This window comes from Emydura macquarii, unplaced genomic scaffold (genome assembly GCF_026122565.2).
Source record: "Emydura macquarii macquarii isolate MOO-44397 ecotype Brisbane River unplaced genomic scaffold, CSIRO-AGI_Emac_v2 contig_3390, whole genome shotgun sequence".
Lineage (NCBI taxonomy): Eukaryota > Metazoa > Chordata > Testudines > Chelidae > Emydura > Emydura macquarii.
In genome coordinates, this window is record NW_027133527.1 from 4,856,022 (window position 1) to 4,872,840 (window position 16,819).

At 48.8% G+C, this 16,819-nt stretch overlaps 1 protein-coding gene across 2 annotated transcripts; it reads right to left on the reverse strand.

The window, feature by feature from the left end:
- Positions 1-1,036: 1,036 nt before the first annotated feature.
- Positions 1,037-16,112, reverse strand: LOC137144167 (hydroxyacylglutathione hydrolase-like protein). 2 transcript variants are annotated; one of them, XM_067534357.1, is made up of 9 exons: positions 15,993-16,112; positions 14,461-14,596; positions 9,566-9,630; positions 8,452-8,569; positions 6,680-6,788; positions 5,916-6,019; positions 4,724-4,825; positions 4,426-4,505; positions 1,037-3,853 (listed from the first exon to the last, which is right to left on the reverse strand). In XM_067534357.1, exons 2-9 carry the CDS (start codon positions 14,563-14,565, stop codon positions 3,688-3,690), a joined length of 849 nt encoding a protein of 282 aa, XP_067390458.1. In that variant the 5' UTR covers positions 14,566-14,596; positions 15,993-16,112; the 3' UTR covers positions 1,037-3,687. The 2 variants fall into 2 exon arrangements, with proteins under 2 accessions (XP_067390458.1, XP_067390459.1); XM_067534358.1 differs by having other exon boundaries at positions 16,020-16,104.
- Positions 16,113-16,819: the final 707 nt, after the last annotated feature.

Consider the following 16,819-nt stretch of genomic DNA (forward strand, 5'->3'; position numbering starts at 1 on the left):
TAAATATCTTTACTGAGTATAGAAAACATTAATAAACCATTGCTTAATTGATTAAGGGAGGCAGTCAGAGTTCAAAGATTAAAATAGTTCTAAGCGCACTGTACCTGCCACTTTTTTTGGTTTTACAATCACATGTTCCTGTATTTTTAAAAAATGTTTCTTTCCCCCCTGCTGTGTGTGAGATCCACACAGAGAAAGGAAGGTAACTGACAATAGAGTAAAACAATGTAAAATTCTGAGTGACTCATTTTACATGTTACCTTCAGCAATAGTATGTATGATTAAGTTATGGTCCCTTTAAGTCCCAGGTACAACAGAGACCTTACTATCCCTTTTTGGTTAAACTTTGAACAACACATTGGTTTCCTCTGATACCTTAAGCAGCAAATCACAATCCAGTTCAAGCCAGGCTTTGTCAAGCTGTTAGAAATCCTCATTCAGGGACTGAAGGCCCTGAGTCTACAAATTCTTGTGCAGAGTTAACTTGTTATACGTCCAAGTCCCAATGACGGCAAGAGGACCACTCAGGTGCTTAACCATTAAGCATGCACGTTTGAAGGACAGGAGCATTTTTTTAAAGAATAAATGTGATATGCAATTCAAATTTCTTCACCTACAGTACTTTGACAAAGCCAGTATCGTTTTTGGATGCCTACATTCCTGCCTTTCAAATAAGATTAAATAGGCCTAATGCCCAATGAGGAAAATTAGGTGCCCAGGGAGAAAGATGCCATTTGCTAGAGGAAGAGGGGCCTTCTAGTGGGATAATGTCTAATATTTGAAAACCTCAAACGCTACCACATTTCAGATCACTGAAGTATTCATGCAAAAGTCTACTTTGGAGAAACCTGCTGCCCATCTTAAATATTTTTTTGGATTTGGTTCTAAATCAAATATCTGATCAACCTCCCTGTTTTGTCAAAAGCTACTTTGTTAAAGACACTGATGTGCCTTTTATACCTGTAAAGAAAAGTCTTGTCTTTTCAAGTAATCAAATGTTTATCAAAAATAAATCAGCAACTACAAGACTATCATGAAGTTTTAAAAAAAATTAAAGCTTTATTTAAAGTTGTCATTACTATCTATGGGTGAGTGCACATTGCTTTTCTCGCTTATTTTGCAAGTAGGAGGCTAGTTTCAGTGAATGCCTTCTCCTGCATAGTTTTACATACAGTATTGCATAGAACTGTAGGTTTTAATTACAGCAAGACATTAATTCTAGTATTAATGCAATTCTAAGTTCAGTAGACAAGTGCTAGAACTCTGAACTAAAGTGTAAAAGAAAACTTGGTTCTTTTAAAGTGTGCAGTCTTCACGAGAAGTATATGACTAAAATGCTAATTAGCTATTGCCCTGTAAAATTAATCTATTAGTGATCTGCATTTTGTTTACTACCCATTCACAGAAGCTATATTCTATACATCTGTAAAACAATTTTAAAATTGCACATTCAGTGGTTAATATCAAAAAGTGTCATACCTTGCACCAGTCTACACACAAGTTGTACCATTCAGCTTTAGCAGTGCAACCTTAGGGTGGAGCCCACATTTCTAACTCACAGAACATAAAAGAAAAATCAGGTCAAACTACAGTGCTAGAAACTATCAAGTTTAATCAAAGCCATGTGAAAAAAGTCTTACAGTAGAATTTTTAGTGGGCCCAATCTGCCTTTCCCTCTGTGTTCTCCTTCCACTATGTAAAGTAGGTGTAAAAACACTGCAGTTTTGATTGAGTAGTGTTACACTTACTTTTGCACCTGGGTGTAAACAGTGAATGGAGAATGAGGCCTGCTATTTAATATTAAAAGTTATGGAATCATAAAAATGAGCAAATTGATTCCCACATGTACTCCATCCTAGTCAAGTTGTTGGCTTTTCACAGCTGTTTAAAGAGCTACTACAGATTTTCTTTCAAAGGAGAGAACAGTTCATTCTAAATATTGTAATAAACCGCTCTGGTGCCTTGCAAACTTAAATACTATACAGTTTTCAGATTTAAAAGAAGTTGCAATATTAATTTCAAACTAAAATGGGAAGACTACTGATTTTTTTTTTTTTTTTTTTTAAAGCTGATGTTCATTTTTTACTTCTAAAGAAAATGGTGATGCAAACACAAGGTTATTCCAAATTTCATTCCTTTTCCACGATATTTTAAAAATGCATTTTGCAGGGGAAGAATCTGAAAGATTCTGTAGTGGAAGAAACGCAACAAAACACATGCTGCTTACTGATTCTGCAGACATGGATGTGCTCAACTTCCTGGCTGAGAGTAATCCCCTAGCCAATTGCATAAGTCTTTGAAGGTCAGGCTTCTACCTGTGATTCCTTAATCTCTCTTGGCTGGTAAAGTGAGTGTCTAAAACTAAAACTAGCAGGCCAAGGGAGGTGATCCAGCAGCCCTAATGCACGAGCAACTTCCAGTGAAGTCATGCTTTGAAGGCACAAGCCTGGGTTCCAATTTAAAGCATTTCTGGGGTTTCATCGGGCCGGAAGCCCATGCTATGTTCCTAATAACTGTTTTGAAAATTCTTATATAACAACATTGAGTTGGGATTATTAAAAACCACAGGGTTTGGGGGGTTTTGTTATCCTGTTTTTGACTTAAAGCTACTGCTGAATATTGAGCAAAAAGACAATTCCCTTCCAACCCACTCATTCCAATGACCCTGGTGCTAGTTTAATCAGAGCGAGCCTTCTCCTGAAGAGTGATAGAATTATAACGTATAAGAGAAAAACCTAACACATGAGACTTTTCCAAAGAGTCAAGCTTGTAGCAGACCAGTGTCGGCTCCTCTAAAAGATGCTCTGCTTAATATGCTCCACTTAATATACATGCAGCCACCAGATCGTGCTACAAGGGGCCCATTCACTACACGTTTGGATTTTCTGGAGACAATTGTCTTCAGTTGCTATGGGGAAATGGGAGTTTGGCCCAGAAATCAGCACTTTCAAGTTTCTCAGATACAGTTTGAAAGGGTCACTTTGCAAAAGGACAGGCATGGCTTAGTGCAAAACGGAAATGATTTTTCTAATGCCGCATTGGTTCATAGAATACTTCTGTTCCATTCAGAGAGTTGTCCCTTCCCCCAGTAATCACTAGACGAATTAAAAGTTTTAGATGGCCCCAAAATATCCTGTTTTGGGGAGCTGGGTTGCGGCAAAACACAGCCTTTTAAAAACAGGAATAGCTCTGTACAGAACAGTTCCACTTAGTTAATCTTTTCAGATTTCCCGGTTTTCCAGAAGCCCATAATATATTTCCAGGTACAAAAGTGAACCTGGTTCTTACATCACCCCTCTCAAGATGCAGGGCTCAGAGAATCAGACAATTCTCAGAAGGGTTAAGGAGAGAGAGGAATTGTTTAGGGCGGTTCAAACAGTTACAGCTGGAAGTGATGGAATCAAAAGGAGCAAAGGGAAAACTAGGCTGAATGACAAGCACCACTGCCCAGCAGCGAGGCCCATGCAATAAGGAAAGCCTCCGTGGCTAAGTTATTTACAGTTAGACAGGACAGAGCCCTACTCAATGTGCTGTGGGGAACAATCCTTGCCCAGCTGGGAGAGGGATGGGCTAACAGACCTCCCCCACTGCTATGCTCAGGGCACTGCATTTCAGTAGACGACCTCGGACCACCGCGGCATGTATATATAGACACACAATGAACAATCCGACAAACCCGGCTGCGTTTCACTTCTTCTCCAGGAAGGGGCTGAAGAGTCCCCACTCGAACGCCAGCATGGCCTGAGGGTTCAGCCTCTCTTTGGGCTTTCTGGAGTTATCCTTCGCTGTGCGGAGCGCTCGCAGCACGTCCACCGGATCCGTCTTGCCAGTGAACTTCTGCACGGATTCCTCCCTGCAAGCGAAAGCGACACCCGTTCTGAACGCCGTGCGAGACTCAAGGCCGGGTCCTGCTGTCCGTGACGCCGGTGGCCATCTGGAGGGACGCTCCACTGAAGTCTTGTTTTTAGGGACTCCCTTTGGCTTTACACCAGAGTAACAGAGCGCAATCTGGCTACAGTCTCTCTCCTCCCGCCACCCTCCCTGGGGGGACGAGGAGGGAAGCAGGCCAGTGGAGGGGAGTAGGGAGCCGGCTTCTTCCCTCCGAACGGGAGATGGAGACAATGGGGAGGGTATCTTCTGTCACATTCCAGGAATGAGTTATCCTGGATGGGGGGGCTGGGGAAGGGATGAGACCCCCCTGCCCAGTCGCCCACCTGATGCTTCTCCTACGGGTGGGAAGAAGAGTCACCAAGTGAAAGGTCTGTTGCTGAAAGGCAGGAAGAGCAGCAGCATTCGCAGGCCCGGGGAAAGGGCGAGCCCCTGCTTTTGGCAGAGCTGAACTTTGCGCACTCGGCCGGCTTCACCCCCTGGTGCGGATGCTACGGGGAGCCCAGGGGGCGGCGGCAGGCCCTGAACTCTACTCACGAGACCCGCAGGAAGGGGTTGTAGTGGAACTCCTCCCGCAGGGTGGAGGGCACCGTGGGCAAGTCCTCGTCATCACGGAGCTGGGGAGAAACCACAGACTCACTCAGCACCAGGAGACAGCCCCCACCGCTGCGCTCACGGGAAACAGAGGCGGCGGCTTAGCGACAAGCACCTCACACGCGCGCACACAGATTAGAGAAGCAACAAATCTAGCGTTCATCCAACTCAAGGTTTGGTGCAGCGTCCCCCCCGCCCCGCCCCGCCGGGATTCTCCGCTTCGGAAGAGGCAAACACCTACTTTTGCCCACGCGAGTTTCTTTTTCACAATTTCGTTCTCCGGTTCCACTTTCAACGCAAACTTGAGGTTCCGGATGGTGTATTCGTGCCCGCAGAACACTTTCTGCAACACAAACCAGACAACGGGCCCTTCCGACCTCCACGTCGCTCGGGGTTTGGCACCTCCCCACCCAGCCGAGCACCCCTGGAGGTGGCGTCCCAGCGGCGGAGACCCGCTAGGGGTTCCACGGGTGAAATTCCGGGGCCCAGCGTTCCCTCCCAGAGAGGAGCCTGGATGTGAAACTCCCTCAGCCAGAGCCACAGGCCGCTGGTCTTCAGGGCACAGCACAGAGCTGTGCTTCTTGGCCAAGCGACTGCTCGTCCTTGGGCGAGATTCTGGAGGGCTTGTCCCTCTAGCGGGCGAGGCTGGGTCCTACCAGGGGAGGATGCATTTAATGCCTGTGGTTTGCCCACTGCAATTAATGGCGGAGGAAGCAGCTACCTGGGGAGAGCTCTGGGTCTAACCCCCATAGCCACAGTGTATAGGAATTGTTCGGGGTGCAGTTCTCGAGCCAGTGCCATGCAGGAGGTCAGACTAGATGATCCCAGGGGTCCCTCGTGCTGAGAGGATGGTGGGAAACGGACGCTGGAGGGCGAGTTCTGGGCTCGGTCCCCACGCTCACAGAACAGCTCAGGGGGTGGCCAGAAGTAGCTGACTGAGCAGAGCACACGTCTCCCTCAGGGATCATCCCAGTCTCTTGGGGGAGACCTGCTGCCGCGGGTCAGTCTCCACAGTCTCAGAACAGCTCACACTCACGGGGGAGCCTGGCGCTGACCCAACCGGTTGACAGTAAAAAGGACACATCGCCTTGGCCCGGGGAGCTTGTCCTCTAGGCGTGTGGACCTGCAAGCCCCAGAAATCGGCCAGAGGCGCCCAAAGCACAGAAGCTGCCCGGCTACGCTCCCACATCATCCGACCCGGGCTGCAGCCATTCCGGTCACAGAGCGGCATCTGGCCAGCGTGTCAAACTGACAGAGGCTGGTGCCAGCCAGAGAGAATCCGGGCAGCGCACGTCGCTTGGCAGATGAAGGGGCGCGCTGGAGCCAGCGCACCGGGGGCACGCAGCTTTGACCTGCCTGCTCCAAGACGCAGAGAAGGAGATGAAGGGGGACCGGGGAGAGAGCACGCACATCCCGACAGACGCTGCACTCACCGTCTCCTGTGGCAAAGCCCCCAGGATTTCAGTCAGGTTCCTGTACATCTGCTCGGCTGTCCCTTCAAAGAACTTCCCACAGCCGCCAATGAACAAGGTGTCACCTGCGTGGGGAAACACATCGCTTTCTCTGGGGGCGGGCCGGGGGGGAGGCTTGAAGCAGGGGCGTACGCAAAGGGGAAGCCTGCCCTCCTGTTGTCCTTGTGCAGAGTGAACAGAACTACACTCCCCGGGGCGGGCAGCCAGGCACTTTTTGCTGGTCTAGTGGGCAGGTCACCTGTTCCTAGCTCTGCCACAAACTTCCTCTGTGTCCTTGGGCAAGTCCCTTAGGCCCAGATCCTCGAAGGGAGGTAGGCACATAAATACCTCAGAGGATCTGGGCTTCGGTTCCCCATCCGCGCAGTGGGGATAGCAGCACCGCCCTGCCTCACAAGGGTGTCGTGAGGTTGAATCCATTAAGGACCGTGCGGTGTTGCAGGGCTGGGGGCTGGATACGGGCCTAGGTAGACAGATCTCACTGGTGCTGAATCCACTTTAAAGAAAAACAAACCCCGTCTTGCTCAGTTTTATCCTTAAGGTGAGGTCGGCCCGTGCAGATCGCGGCTAAAGGAGGACGTAATCTAAATGATTCCGGGTAGAATTCTATTCTAATGCTCTGTCCCCGTCCCGTCCCGTCCCGTCTCTCTCTCTCTCACATCCCAAATCAGAGACTGTCTCAGACGTTTCAGCTCCTTTTGGCTTCTCAAGAAGAAGGTGCTGAATACCTGAAAAAACCGCTGGAGCATCTGGGGAGTTTTCTTCCCACATGAAATAACACATGTGGCCTGACGTATGGCACGGCGTAAACAGGCATCTCACATTAATATCCCCGAACTGCAGAGAGAAAGGGACAAGAAAGGCTGGTAAGATACAGAGGACTACCATTATTGGTATTACCACCACACCAAGGGACCTTAATCAAGAACCTGGACCCCACTGTGCTAGGGGCTGTACAAACACAGAACAAGGAGACGGTCCCTCCCTCAAAGAGCTTCCAAACAAAGCAATATGGACTTCTCTTCTTCACCAGATGATGCTACAGCAGATCAGCATACCTCAATCCCCGCTGAGATCTCCTAGCAGATATTTTTCAGAAATCACCTGCTTACTCTTCAGTACCGCTGAGATCACCAGAAAGGCCTGGCTTTGCAACTATTTTGGAAGCAATGCCGCACAGTGGAGAAGAGAAGTATCTTCTTGCTTGGAACAAAAGGTGCGTGACAGAGCGAATTCCCAAAGACAGACAGACAGACAGGAATATTTTCCACATTCCCCAGCTGCTAACACCAAAGACGATGCAGGACAGTGAGTGACAATAATGCTTAGTATTTATATGGCATTTTTCCTCTTCCCAACACTGCACAAGCAGGACAAATATTAGCAAATTCCGATTCACAGCAGGTGGACGTTATCCCTGTGTTACACATGAGGCAATCTAGATTAGGAACTGGTCGTTTCTGGCTCGCAGACCTATGCTCACGTTGTCGACTCAGAGCACATAAAGCCAGCTCTGAAGTTTGTCGACAGGATTTATTCTGAACAGAGACAGGCTGCAAAATTCTGATCCAGATTTATGGCACTGCAATGACTGGCGACGTTCAGATCCAGGAGTTTGGTTCAACCCGATATGAAGCAAAGGGTCATTTGCAAAATTCAGATCCACACTTGGATTTCAAACAGTCCCGGGGCAAAGCGTTCCAGCACATCCACATGTGACAGCCCCTGCTGAATTTATGACCTTGGTAAAATGCTACCATCTACTGGCTATTTGTTCAAAACGTGAACCTTCTGCAATTTCAAAGGCGCCTTAGAGAAACCTGGCAGCAATATGCCGGGGAAGGTTTTTGATGTTGTATCCTAGCGCCATCCCCCACACAAAGAGCCCATAGATTCCCATGCACGTTAGATCAGAGGCAGAGCAAAATGAATTAGTCGTTGGTCTGCAGGAGCAACAGACTAGCAATAGCTGTAATTTTTAGTTCCAGGGGGGAGCCGTGTTAGTCTGTATCCAGCAAAAACACCGAGCGTTCTGTAGCACAGAAATTAAACGTGTTAGTCTTTAAAGTGCCACAGAACTCTCCTTCTTTGTGCTGTAGTTTTTAGCTTTCTCACTGTTCCCCACCCACAGCAGTGGGTTACACAGCAGGAAAAACTAAGGATGTTAAGAGTGTGTGAAGTGGGAGCATGGACTAAATCTTTCTCTTGGTTACATCCCTGCAATCTCATGCACATTCAGCCCAGGGCTGGGTAAAGCAAAGGACTTAGAGTCAGGAATTTCTCTCTGTTCCCAGCTCTCACGCTGATTTCACTGCATGTCTTCAGGCACATCACTTCCCATTCTGTCCTTCAACACTGCCCTCGGTAAAACAAGGATCCAACACCAACCACCCAGCATTCAATCACGTGTGCAAAGACCTTTGAGATCGGGGGGGGAGGGGAGGGGGGAGTTCAGCAGAAGTGCAGCAACAACATTAATAATAAACCTCCAGCCTCGTACCTTTAACTCCTCATTGTGAGTCACCTTGTGTGTCAAGGCTCCAATCCGCTCATCCGCACCGTACACCTGCAGCTCGGGGTGCGCCTTAGCCAGCTCTTCATTTCCTCGGGCATGGTCCCTTCACAGATGGGGAGTGAGATTAGCGTCTCTGCGATACACTCTTCATTTTCTGATAACCCAGAGGAGGCCTAAAATGAGCCTCAACCCCCTGCATCAAGGTAACCCGTGTGTTCTGTTACTCCAGGGACAGCCCTGGCGCGTGCTGTGACATGAAAAATAACGCGACTCAAGATTCAGAGCATGAAAACGGCCACCGGACGTTCCAGACCAGGACATGTGTGAGCACATCGGGCCAACAGAACTGTTCTGCCTTCGGGACCCGATCCTGGGGAACACTCAGCTTCCACGTCACAGGAGCAGGTCTTTTGATAGCGCACAGATCAGAGTGTTGCTGTCATGTCTTACAAGCAGGGATTTCTGCATGGATTTTTCCCCCTAGGCTCATGTACTCTGATAAAGACATAAGAACACCATACTGGGTGAGACCAGTGGTCCACCTAGCCCAGTATCCCGTCTTCTGACAGAGACCAATGCCAGGTGCTTCAGAGGAAATGAACAGAACAGGGCAATTATCAAATGATCCATCACATCATCCAGTACAAGATACTGGCAGTCAGCGGTTAAGGGACATCCGGAGCATGGGGTTGCGTCCCTGACCACCTTGGCTAACAGCCACTGATAGATCTATCTTTCACAATACCCCTGGCCACAAGTTCCACAGCTTGACTGTGCGTTGTGTGAAGAAGTACTTCATTATGTGTGTTTTAAACCTGCTGCCTGTTAAATTTCTTTGGGTGACCCCTACTTCTTGTATTATGTGAAAGGATAAATAACACTTCCTGGTTCACTTTCTCCTATCGTATGTGATGTTATAGACCTCTTTCATATCCCCCCATAGCCACCTCTTTTCAAAGATGAACAGTCCCAGTCTTTTTAATCTCTCCTCATATGGAAGCTGCTCCATATCCGTAATAATCATATTGGTTGCCCTTCTCTGTACCTTTTCCATTTCTAATATATAATACTGGACCTCTTTACCCTACAGAGCACTTACCAATGGTGATGGGTGGTCAGAATTGCTTTCAGTGTAACGCCTTCTTTTCTGACAATTTCTAGTAACTAAAATGGAAAAAAAAGTTCTGTCAAAGAGCATGGATTTCAAAAGGATCTCGGCTACTAACTTGTGTCCGAAAGTTAATCATTAAAGACCCTACAGCAAATCTGGAAAGCCTTGCATGCACTATGAAACGTGACTCTGCCGAACTAGCATCATGCTGCACCATGACTGGCTGCCAGCTCCAAGGCCAGCTGAAGCAGGGAGAGTTGAGCACTAGACGAACCACCTAGCCTCATAACCAAAAAACCCAACAACTCACTGGTCACAGAAACTGAACCAGGCTACCGTTCCGGTGAAACGGAACACCACCAACCCCTCGTGCTCCAGGAAGCTCTTGGTGGGAGGCAGTCTCTGGAAGCCAGGACAACAGGAAGTTTGATGCAGTTAGCAAGAAAACACTTCAGAGCTGGTTCGTGGAAGGCGATTTCACTGATCACGAGGGAGATGGACAACTCTAGACTTGAAAGCAGGGGCATCAGTGAGAGAGGAGTGATAGGTGTGGCTAAGAAGTGCTTTTAGTAAGAGTAGACACATCTGCTTTGCTTAGGGCATAGCAACAACACTCACTCACTCAGAGGGAGCAGCGCTTATGACAGATTTTGTGGGCAAAAAACATCCTGCATCAACTGGGAACCTATTAACCAATGCAACATAGATGCCAAACTCCAAACCAGATGCTTACAGATGTCAAATCATACAGTTCTCTGCTCCGAGAGAGGAAGGCAGCAATGAAGATAAAGGAGGGTTCTACAACTGCCTCTAAAGTGTGCTTGATAGAATACCTAAACATGACTTAGTCCTTGTCATGGGCGATTTTAATGCTAGAGTAGGATGTGATAGCCAAAGAATGGAAAGAGCAACGGGGAAGCCTGGGCTAGAAACCATCAACCAAAATGGCAAGAGATTCATTGAATTGTGTTTGGTCACCAACCTAGTTCTTCCAAGTAGCCTGGTCCCTGACAAAGACATAGACGAAAACACATGGAATTTGTCAGCGGCAAAACGAAAAATCAGATCGACCACAACTGCATTAGCTGAAGATGCAGGTAATCGGTCCAAGAACTACGGGCAGACTGAGCAGCAGACATTTGCAGCAACCACAATCTTTGCATTGCTAAACTGAAATTAAAACAGAGGAAGATCAACATTAACAGACAGTGGTAAAGAAAATCAACTGTCCAAAACTGAAAAGAGTCCTGTGAGAAATTCCAGCGTGAACTAAGGAACCGATCTGAGGTGGTGCCAGAGACAGACAAAGGGGAGACACTGACTGGTCTTGAAGAAAAATGGGCAGTGCTCAGAGACAATGTGATTCAAGACGCGGCAGTCACAGTCAGATATCAGCACTGACAGAGCAAGAATTCGATAAGCCAAGAGATGCGGCATCTCAGCAAGGAAAGAAAAATAATGAAAGGAAAACTCCTGAATTTTAAGACCAACAAACTCTTGGAAAAAGCAAAGGAGGAGGATAAGAAAGTGGACAAAGCAGTGACAAGAAGCTCAAGGAAAGATAAATGGAGATATATTGAAGACCTAGCAGCGATAAGAAGCCACAGAGACACTTAGCAAGTGACTAAAACCCAGGGTGGAAATTTCAAAACAGGAGATGGGCCAATAAAAAGCAAAGATAGAAGAGTGCTTACAACTGCAGCAGAACTGAAAAACGGATAGAACATTTCAAAGAAGTCCTCAGTAGACCCAGCTCTGCTTCAGCATCAGATGTGGATGAAAAATATGGACCTGACCCACTTGACTTTAACATCAGTCCGCCAGAGAGGTAGCAGAAGCAGAGGCTGCAATCAAAAAGCTGGAAAATAACAAAGCAGCAGGAGAGGATCAAATGACAGCAGAAATGCTAAAAGTAGTTGATACCACCAGCCTAAGGAAACAGACAGAGCTGTTCAATGAAATTTGGGAAAAAGAAACCCCCCTCCTGGCCCAGTGGGAACATGGAATCATTGTCGAAATACCCAAAAAGGGTGCTCTGACTGATTGTAACCACTGGAGAGGAGTTACATTACTCTCTGTTGTAGGGAAAGCCTTCCACAGTGTGATGCTACACAGGATGAAAGAGGCAGTGGATGTAAAGATTAGGGAAAGCCAGGCTGGAGTCAGGCTCAAGAGATCCTGTGTGGATCAGATATTCACACTGAGGACCATCTCCCCTCTTCATCAATTGCACTGATTTTCAAAAGCCTGCACCCACAGACTGTGGAATATTCTTCAGTCCTACTGAGTGCCAGCTGAAATTGTCAAGATCATCAAGGCCGTGTACAGAGACGTGAAGTGCTCTGTAAGGGTGAACAACCAGACAACAGAGCTGTTCAATATGGAGACTGGCATGAAACAAGCCTGCATTTTATCTCCACTGCTGTTTGGCATTGCCACAGGCTGGGTGACGAAGAAGTGTATTAGCAATACAAATACCAGTCTAGGATGGGAGCTGGCAAAGGCCTAGAAAACCCAGACTTTGCTGATGATATTGTGGTACTAAGTAACACACCCAAAAAGTTACAAACAGAGTGCAGACAAACCAGAAACACAGCAGGTCACCTGGGACTCAAAATTAGTTAAGTTAAAACAAACATCCTTGAAACCAAGACCTCAAACAGTGACATCACATTAGAAGGCAAAAACATCAAGGAAGAAGAACAGCACCGTATTAGCTACCCAAGCCCACAAGAAGGAAGTGACATCAAGAGACAGGAAAGGTCTCCACAGCGTTTACTAAACTCCTCAATGTACGGAAATCAAAGCTATCCAGCGCCAGAACAAAACGGAGAATTTCCAGTTCAGACGCAATCGCCATGCTAAGTTGGAGCTGCAAGAGCTGGAGATCCGCTAAAAGCTTAGACAGATAACTAGACACCTTCGAGAACAAGGGCCTACAAAAGATTCTAGGCACTGGCTGGAAGAGATCTGAGAAATCACCAACCAGCAGCTTGTTTCCACCGGAATCAGAAGGAAACATTGGACGTACATAGGGGCACGCACTTCGGGTGCCGCCCCACAGCCGCCCCACACGTAGCAGTCGAGTGGAAACGAACTGATGTGAAGAACCAAGCGAAATCTTCAGAACCCCCCTTAGCGAAGAGGGCGCAACTGACTATCTCGACACCAGAGAGCAAATGGAAGCAGCAGCAAATGACAGAGATGAATGGGAAAGACCGGTGTCCACGCTGCGTGTGAACACGTATGCAGGAAGGATGTAACAATGTCATAATAAAGCCCAGTTCTTTTGAGGGGAGCTTTTTAAAATCAACAGAAAAGGCATTTTTAGTACCAAATCCTTAAGGCTGCTCCCGATTAGGCCTGAAATTAATAACGAATTGTTTGAATCAGCGACGGTCACTAAAAATGTGTCTGATTTCCCTTGGTATTTACAGCATTCGTGCCTTCAGCATAAAGAACGCAGCACACAATGCAGGGCTGTATCAGAGACCCAGATGTTGCAATGAAGTCTCCGGGGTGCAGCTCTGTACTGTCAGGGTTCTTGCACTGGAGCCAGGATCAGAGCCATGGAGCTCAGTGCCGGATGGGGGCCTCTGTTATCAGAGGGTCCATCTACACAGCAATAAAAGATCTGCAGCACGGCAGCAACTGGCCCAGATCAGCTGACTTGGGCTAGCAGGGCTCTGGCCCCTGGGCTAAAAATTGCAGAGTAGATGTTCAGACGTGGGCTGGAGCCTGGGCCCTGAGACCCACGAGGGGGATGGGTCCCAGAGCTCAAGCATCTACCCAGCAATTTTTAGCCCCACTGCCCAAGCCAATTGACCCAGGCTCTGAGACGCAGTGACAGGTCTTTTATTGCCGTGTAGATGTGCCTTAAGGCAGCTGGCAGAAGGGATCCCCGTCATTCCCATCTCACCATTAATGCTGCTTATTTGCTTTTATGCCTCAAAAATCACAAGGCAGGCCTCTAAAATCATGCGGTTGGCTTAAAAAAAGATCAGCGTTTTTAAAACACAACCTGCTTTGGGATTCTTCTCTTTGCCTTCTGGTTTGTGAGACTCAAGGTTCAGATTTTCAAGCTCTTCTCCAAACCATGAAGAGGACTAGAAACTCTCATTTAAAAAACAATTCAGGGGAGATTCTCACATAATGATACTACTCCAGCAGCAGCAATCCTAATATTGCCAGGATCATGATAAAAACATTTACAAGAGTTAGCCACACTTCACTTTTGTTTCTAGTCAGTTTCACTTTCCATCCTCTCTGCTAGCACAAGACTTCTTGTGTTTGGGTTTCCAGCACTACCGGCCACGCCTGAACCAACCAAAACCAAAACCTTTTCATTTCAATTTATAATAAATCATTGAAGGCCTGTTTGTTTGTTTGAGGTTGTGTAAAATCTTCTTGGGTTTTTTTCCCCCTAAAACAATATACATTTTGGGCCTAAGCCATAGTCAGGCGGCATTTTACAATGCACAGCTGCAATCACATGGTCCATCTTACAGACCCGCAGGGAGTAACTTTAATCCTGCAAGCAGAGAAGTATTTACAAGATTGGGCCTTGTTTATACCACAACTAACACAGGAGGAGCCCACAGGATTGGATACTTTGGGCACTAGCACAATACAAATGTTTAATAAATACAACTGCTTCTTGTTTTTCCTGAGTGCAACTTTCCCCGCTGCAGGCATCCAATCTGGAATACCTCGCTCCCATAGCTCATTGTATACGTCACTTGTGCTGCTGGTGGGAGCCAAGATAGCACAATGCTCACCCTTCTTTCATGTCTACAAACAAGCCAGCCTCCTCTAAACAAACATCTTGAACCACTACCATGTCTTTTAACTTCCAGGGTTTAAGGAGCAAAATTCCTAGTTACCCTCTTGGGAACCGCCACATCCACGGCGACAGCTTCCTTTGTGTTTTCTTCAATGACCAAGTACATGTAGTTATCTTCCAAGACTGAAATAACTTTGACCTTCATAGTCTCGGGGCTGTGAAGCTACACATGTGAGCTGTAAGGGAAATTAAATTACTTTAGAAGGATCCCATGCCATAAAAAGATCTATCTAGCAGCATCAGAAAGGTTTAGAACAAGGTTCTGGGGAATAAACAGCACCAGAACAGCTCAAACACCTGTGGCTATTTGCACAGACTCCATCTGTGACAAAAAAAAACAACAACCCCAAGGTAGTGACTTGATGGAGCTGTGCCTGTCCCATTATGAAAAACAGCCTCTCTGGCTCCTTTCACCTCTTGTCCTGCCCCACTCTCCTTGCCTAGTCATAAACAAATTGACAACACCAACCCAGCCTTGCTGTACCAGCTGGCAGCATCCATTGCACACATCTCTTGTTTAATCAACCTGAACTCACTGTTTTATCTATAATTTAGGTTGGGGGAGGGGGGGGATCGTGAACATCCGAACTGCAGGGGACAAACACCTCAGCACTCAGAGTGGAAGGAGCAGTGCAATAGCTCCTGGGAAAGGTGCGGTTCCCTCCTTTGGTTTCAGGCCGGGGTACTCCATAAGCAGACCACCGGCTGCCGCCAGGTGCTTTTGAATGGACCCTGAAATCTTTTTATTTCCTGATTACCAGTCGTATTGTTTTTTTTTAGCGTTGTCTCCAGAATCTGGACCTTCACGTTACCTTGCCCAAGAAATGTGGACCGTGCCATAAAATAATTCACTCCACCAGAAACTGGCGGCCACTCCTAATACACCTGTTCCCAAAAGGGGGCCTGGGCTGGATGGAAATGAGCTCTCACAATAGGCTGGGGAGAGAATTAATTTGACACAGGGAAGCCCCCAGCCCACGTGCAAAGCACACGCACCCCGTTTGAGTGTGAAAATCCCTCCACACACACAAACCCTCCTGCCAATCACCTCCACGGGGGGGAACTCATCCGCAGTGCGAAAATCCCGGGAGGGGGGGCACCCACGTGCAAACGAATCCGCTCTCTGCTAGTGTCACACCCCCCCCCCCCCGCTCACGTGTGCCCCTTTTCACACGCGGGTGCAACAACTCTCCCCTCCCCCCGCCCCCCCGGACACACACACCCACCAGCCCGCCTCCCGCCCCTCCCCATCCCCGGGACCCCGCGGGGGCGGGTGGGGACCTGCTCGGGGCGGGGGGTCCCTTCCTCCCTTCTCCGGGGGGGTCCCGGGAGACGCTGCAGGCGGCGGCCGGCTCGACCGAGCGCAGCCCAGGCCCGGTGCGCCAGGGCCCGTCTCCGCCCCCCAGGGCCCAGCCCGGAGCTCGGCCAGGCAGCCAGCCGAGGGGGTTCGTTCCCACGCCCGCTCCCGTGCAAGGAGGGGGGGGGTCCCTGTGCATGGCCCCCCCTCCGCCCGCTCCCCGGCATCAGGGCCCCGCAGCCGGGCGCTGCCTTTCGCCTCCGCCCGCCGCTCACCTCCGCCGCGCCGCGCTGCAGTCTTACCGCTGCCGCCTGTTCTCCTCCGCCGCCCCCGGGGAGCGCGGGCACCACCCCAGCCGCAGCTGCCTGGCTGCGGTGACAGGCCGGCGGGCGAGGGCGGCTGCTGCTGCTGCTGGGCCACGTGGCAGGGGCTGGGCAAAGCTAGCTGCTGCGGGGGGGGGAGCGATTATTGTCCCCCCCCCCTTCCTATTTCCCTTGTCAGTAGCGGGGGGTGAGGCAGGGCCCGGCCTGCGCACTGACTCTGCGTGGGGCAGGGCGGGTGCTGGGTGCTGCACCCTCCCAGGCACCAGATGCGTGGCTGCCGTTTACCAGATCCCTGCCACACCTGCAGGCTTGCAAAAAAACCAAACCCAGCCCAGCCCTTCTCTTGCCTGGCGGCTAGCAGGAGAGGAGAGAAAGGGGCCAGGCTGTCAAATACTGGCGGGTGGACAAGCCTCTTGTCCATACACCTGCTTAGTCTGCAGAAGAGAAGAGGGAGGGGGATTTGATAGCAGCCTTCAACTACCTGAAGGGGGTTCCAGGGAGGATGGGGCTAGGCTGTTCTCAGGGGTGGCAAGTGACAGAACAAGCAGCAACGGTCTCAAGTTGCAGAGGGGGTGGTCAAGGTTGGATATTAGGAAAAACCTTTATCATTAGGAGGGTGGTGAAGCACTGGCTCTGGGAAGGTCACAGGAAAAAAAACCCTTTGGCCTCAGGCTGGGCAGACAGTGGGCTGCCTCTTCCAGACCAGGACAACTCACCTCATCATTCCCTCTGAGCAGTTCCCAGCTGTAAAGGCCACAGATGTTAAATCCTCGACCATG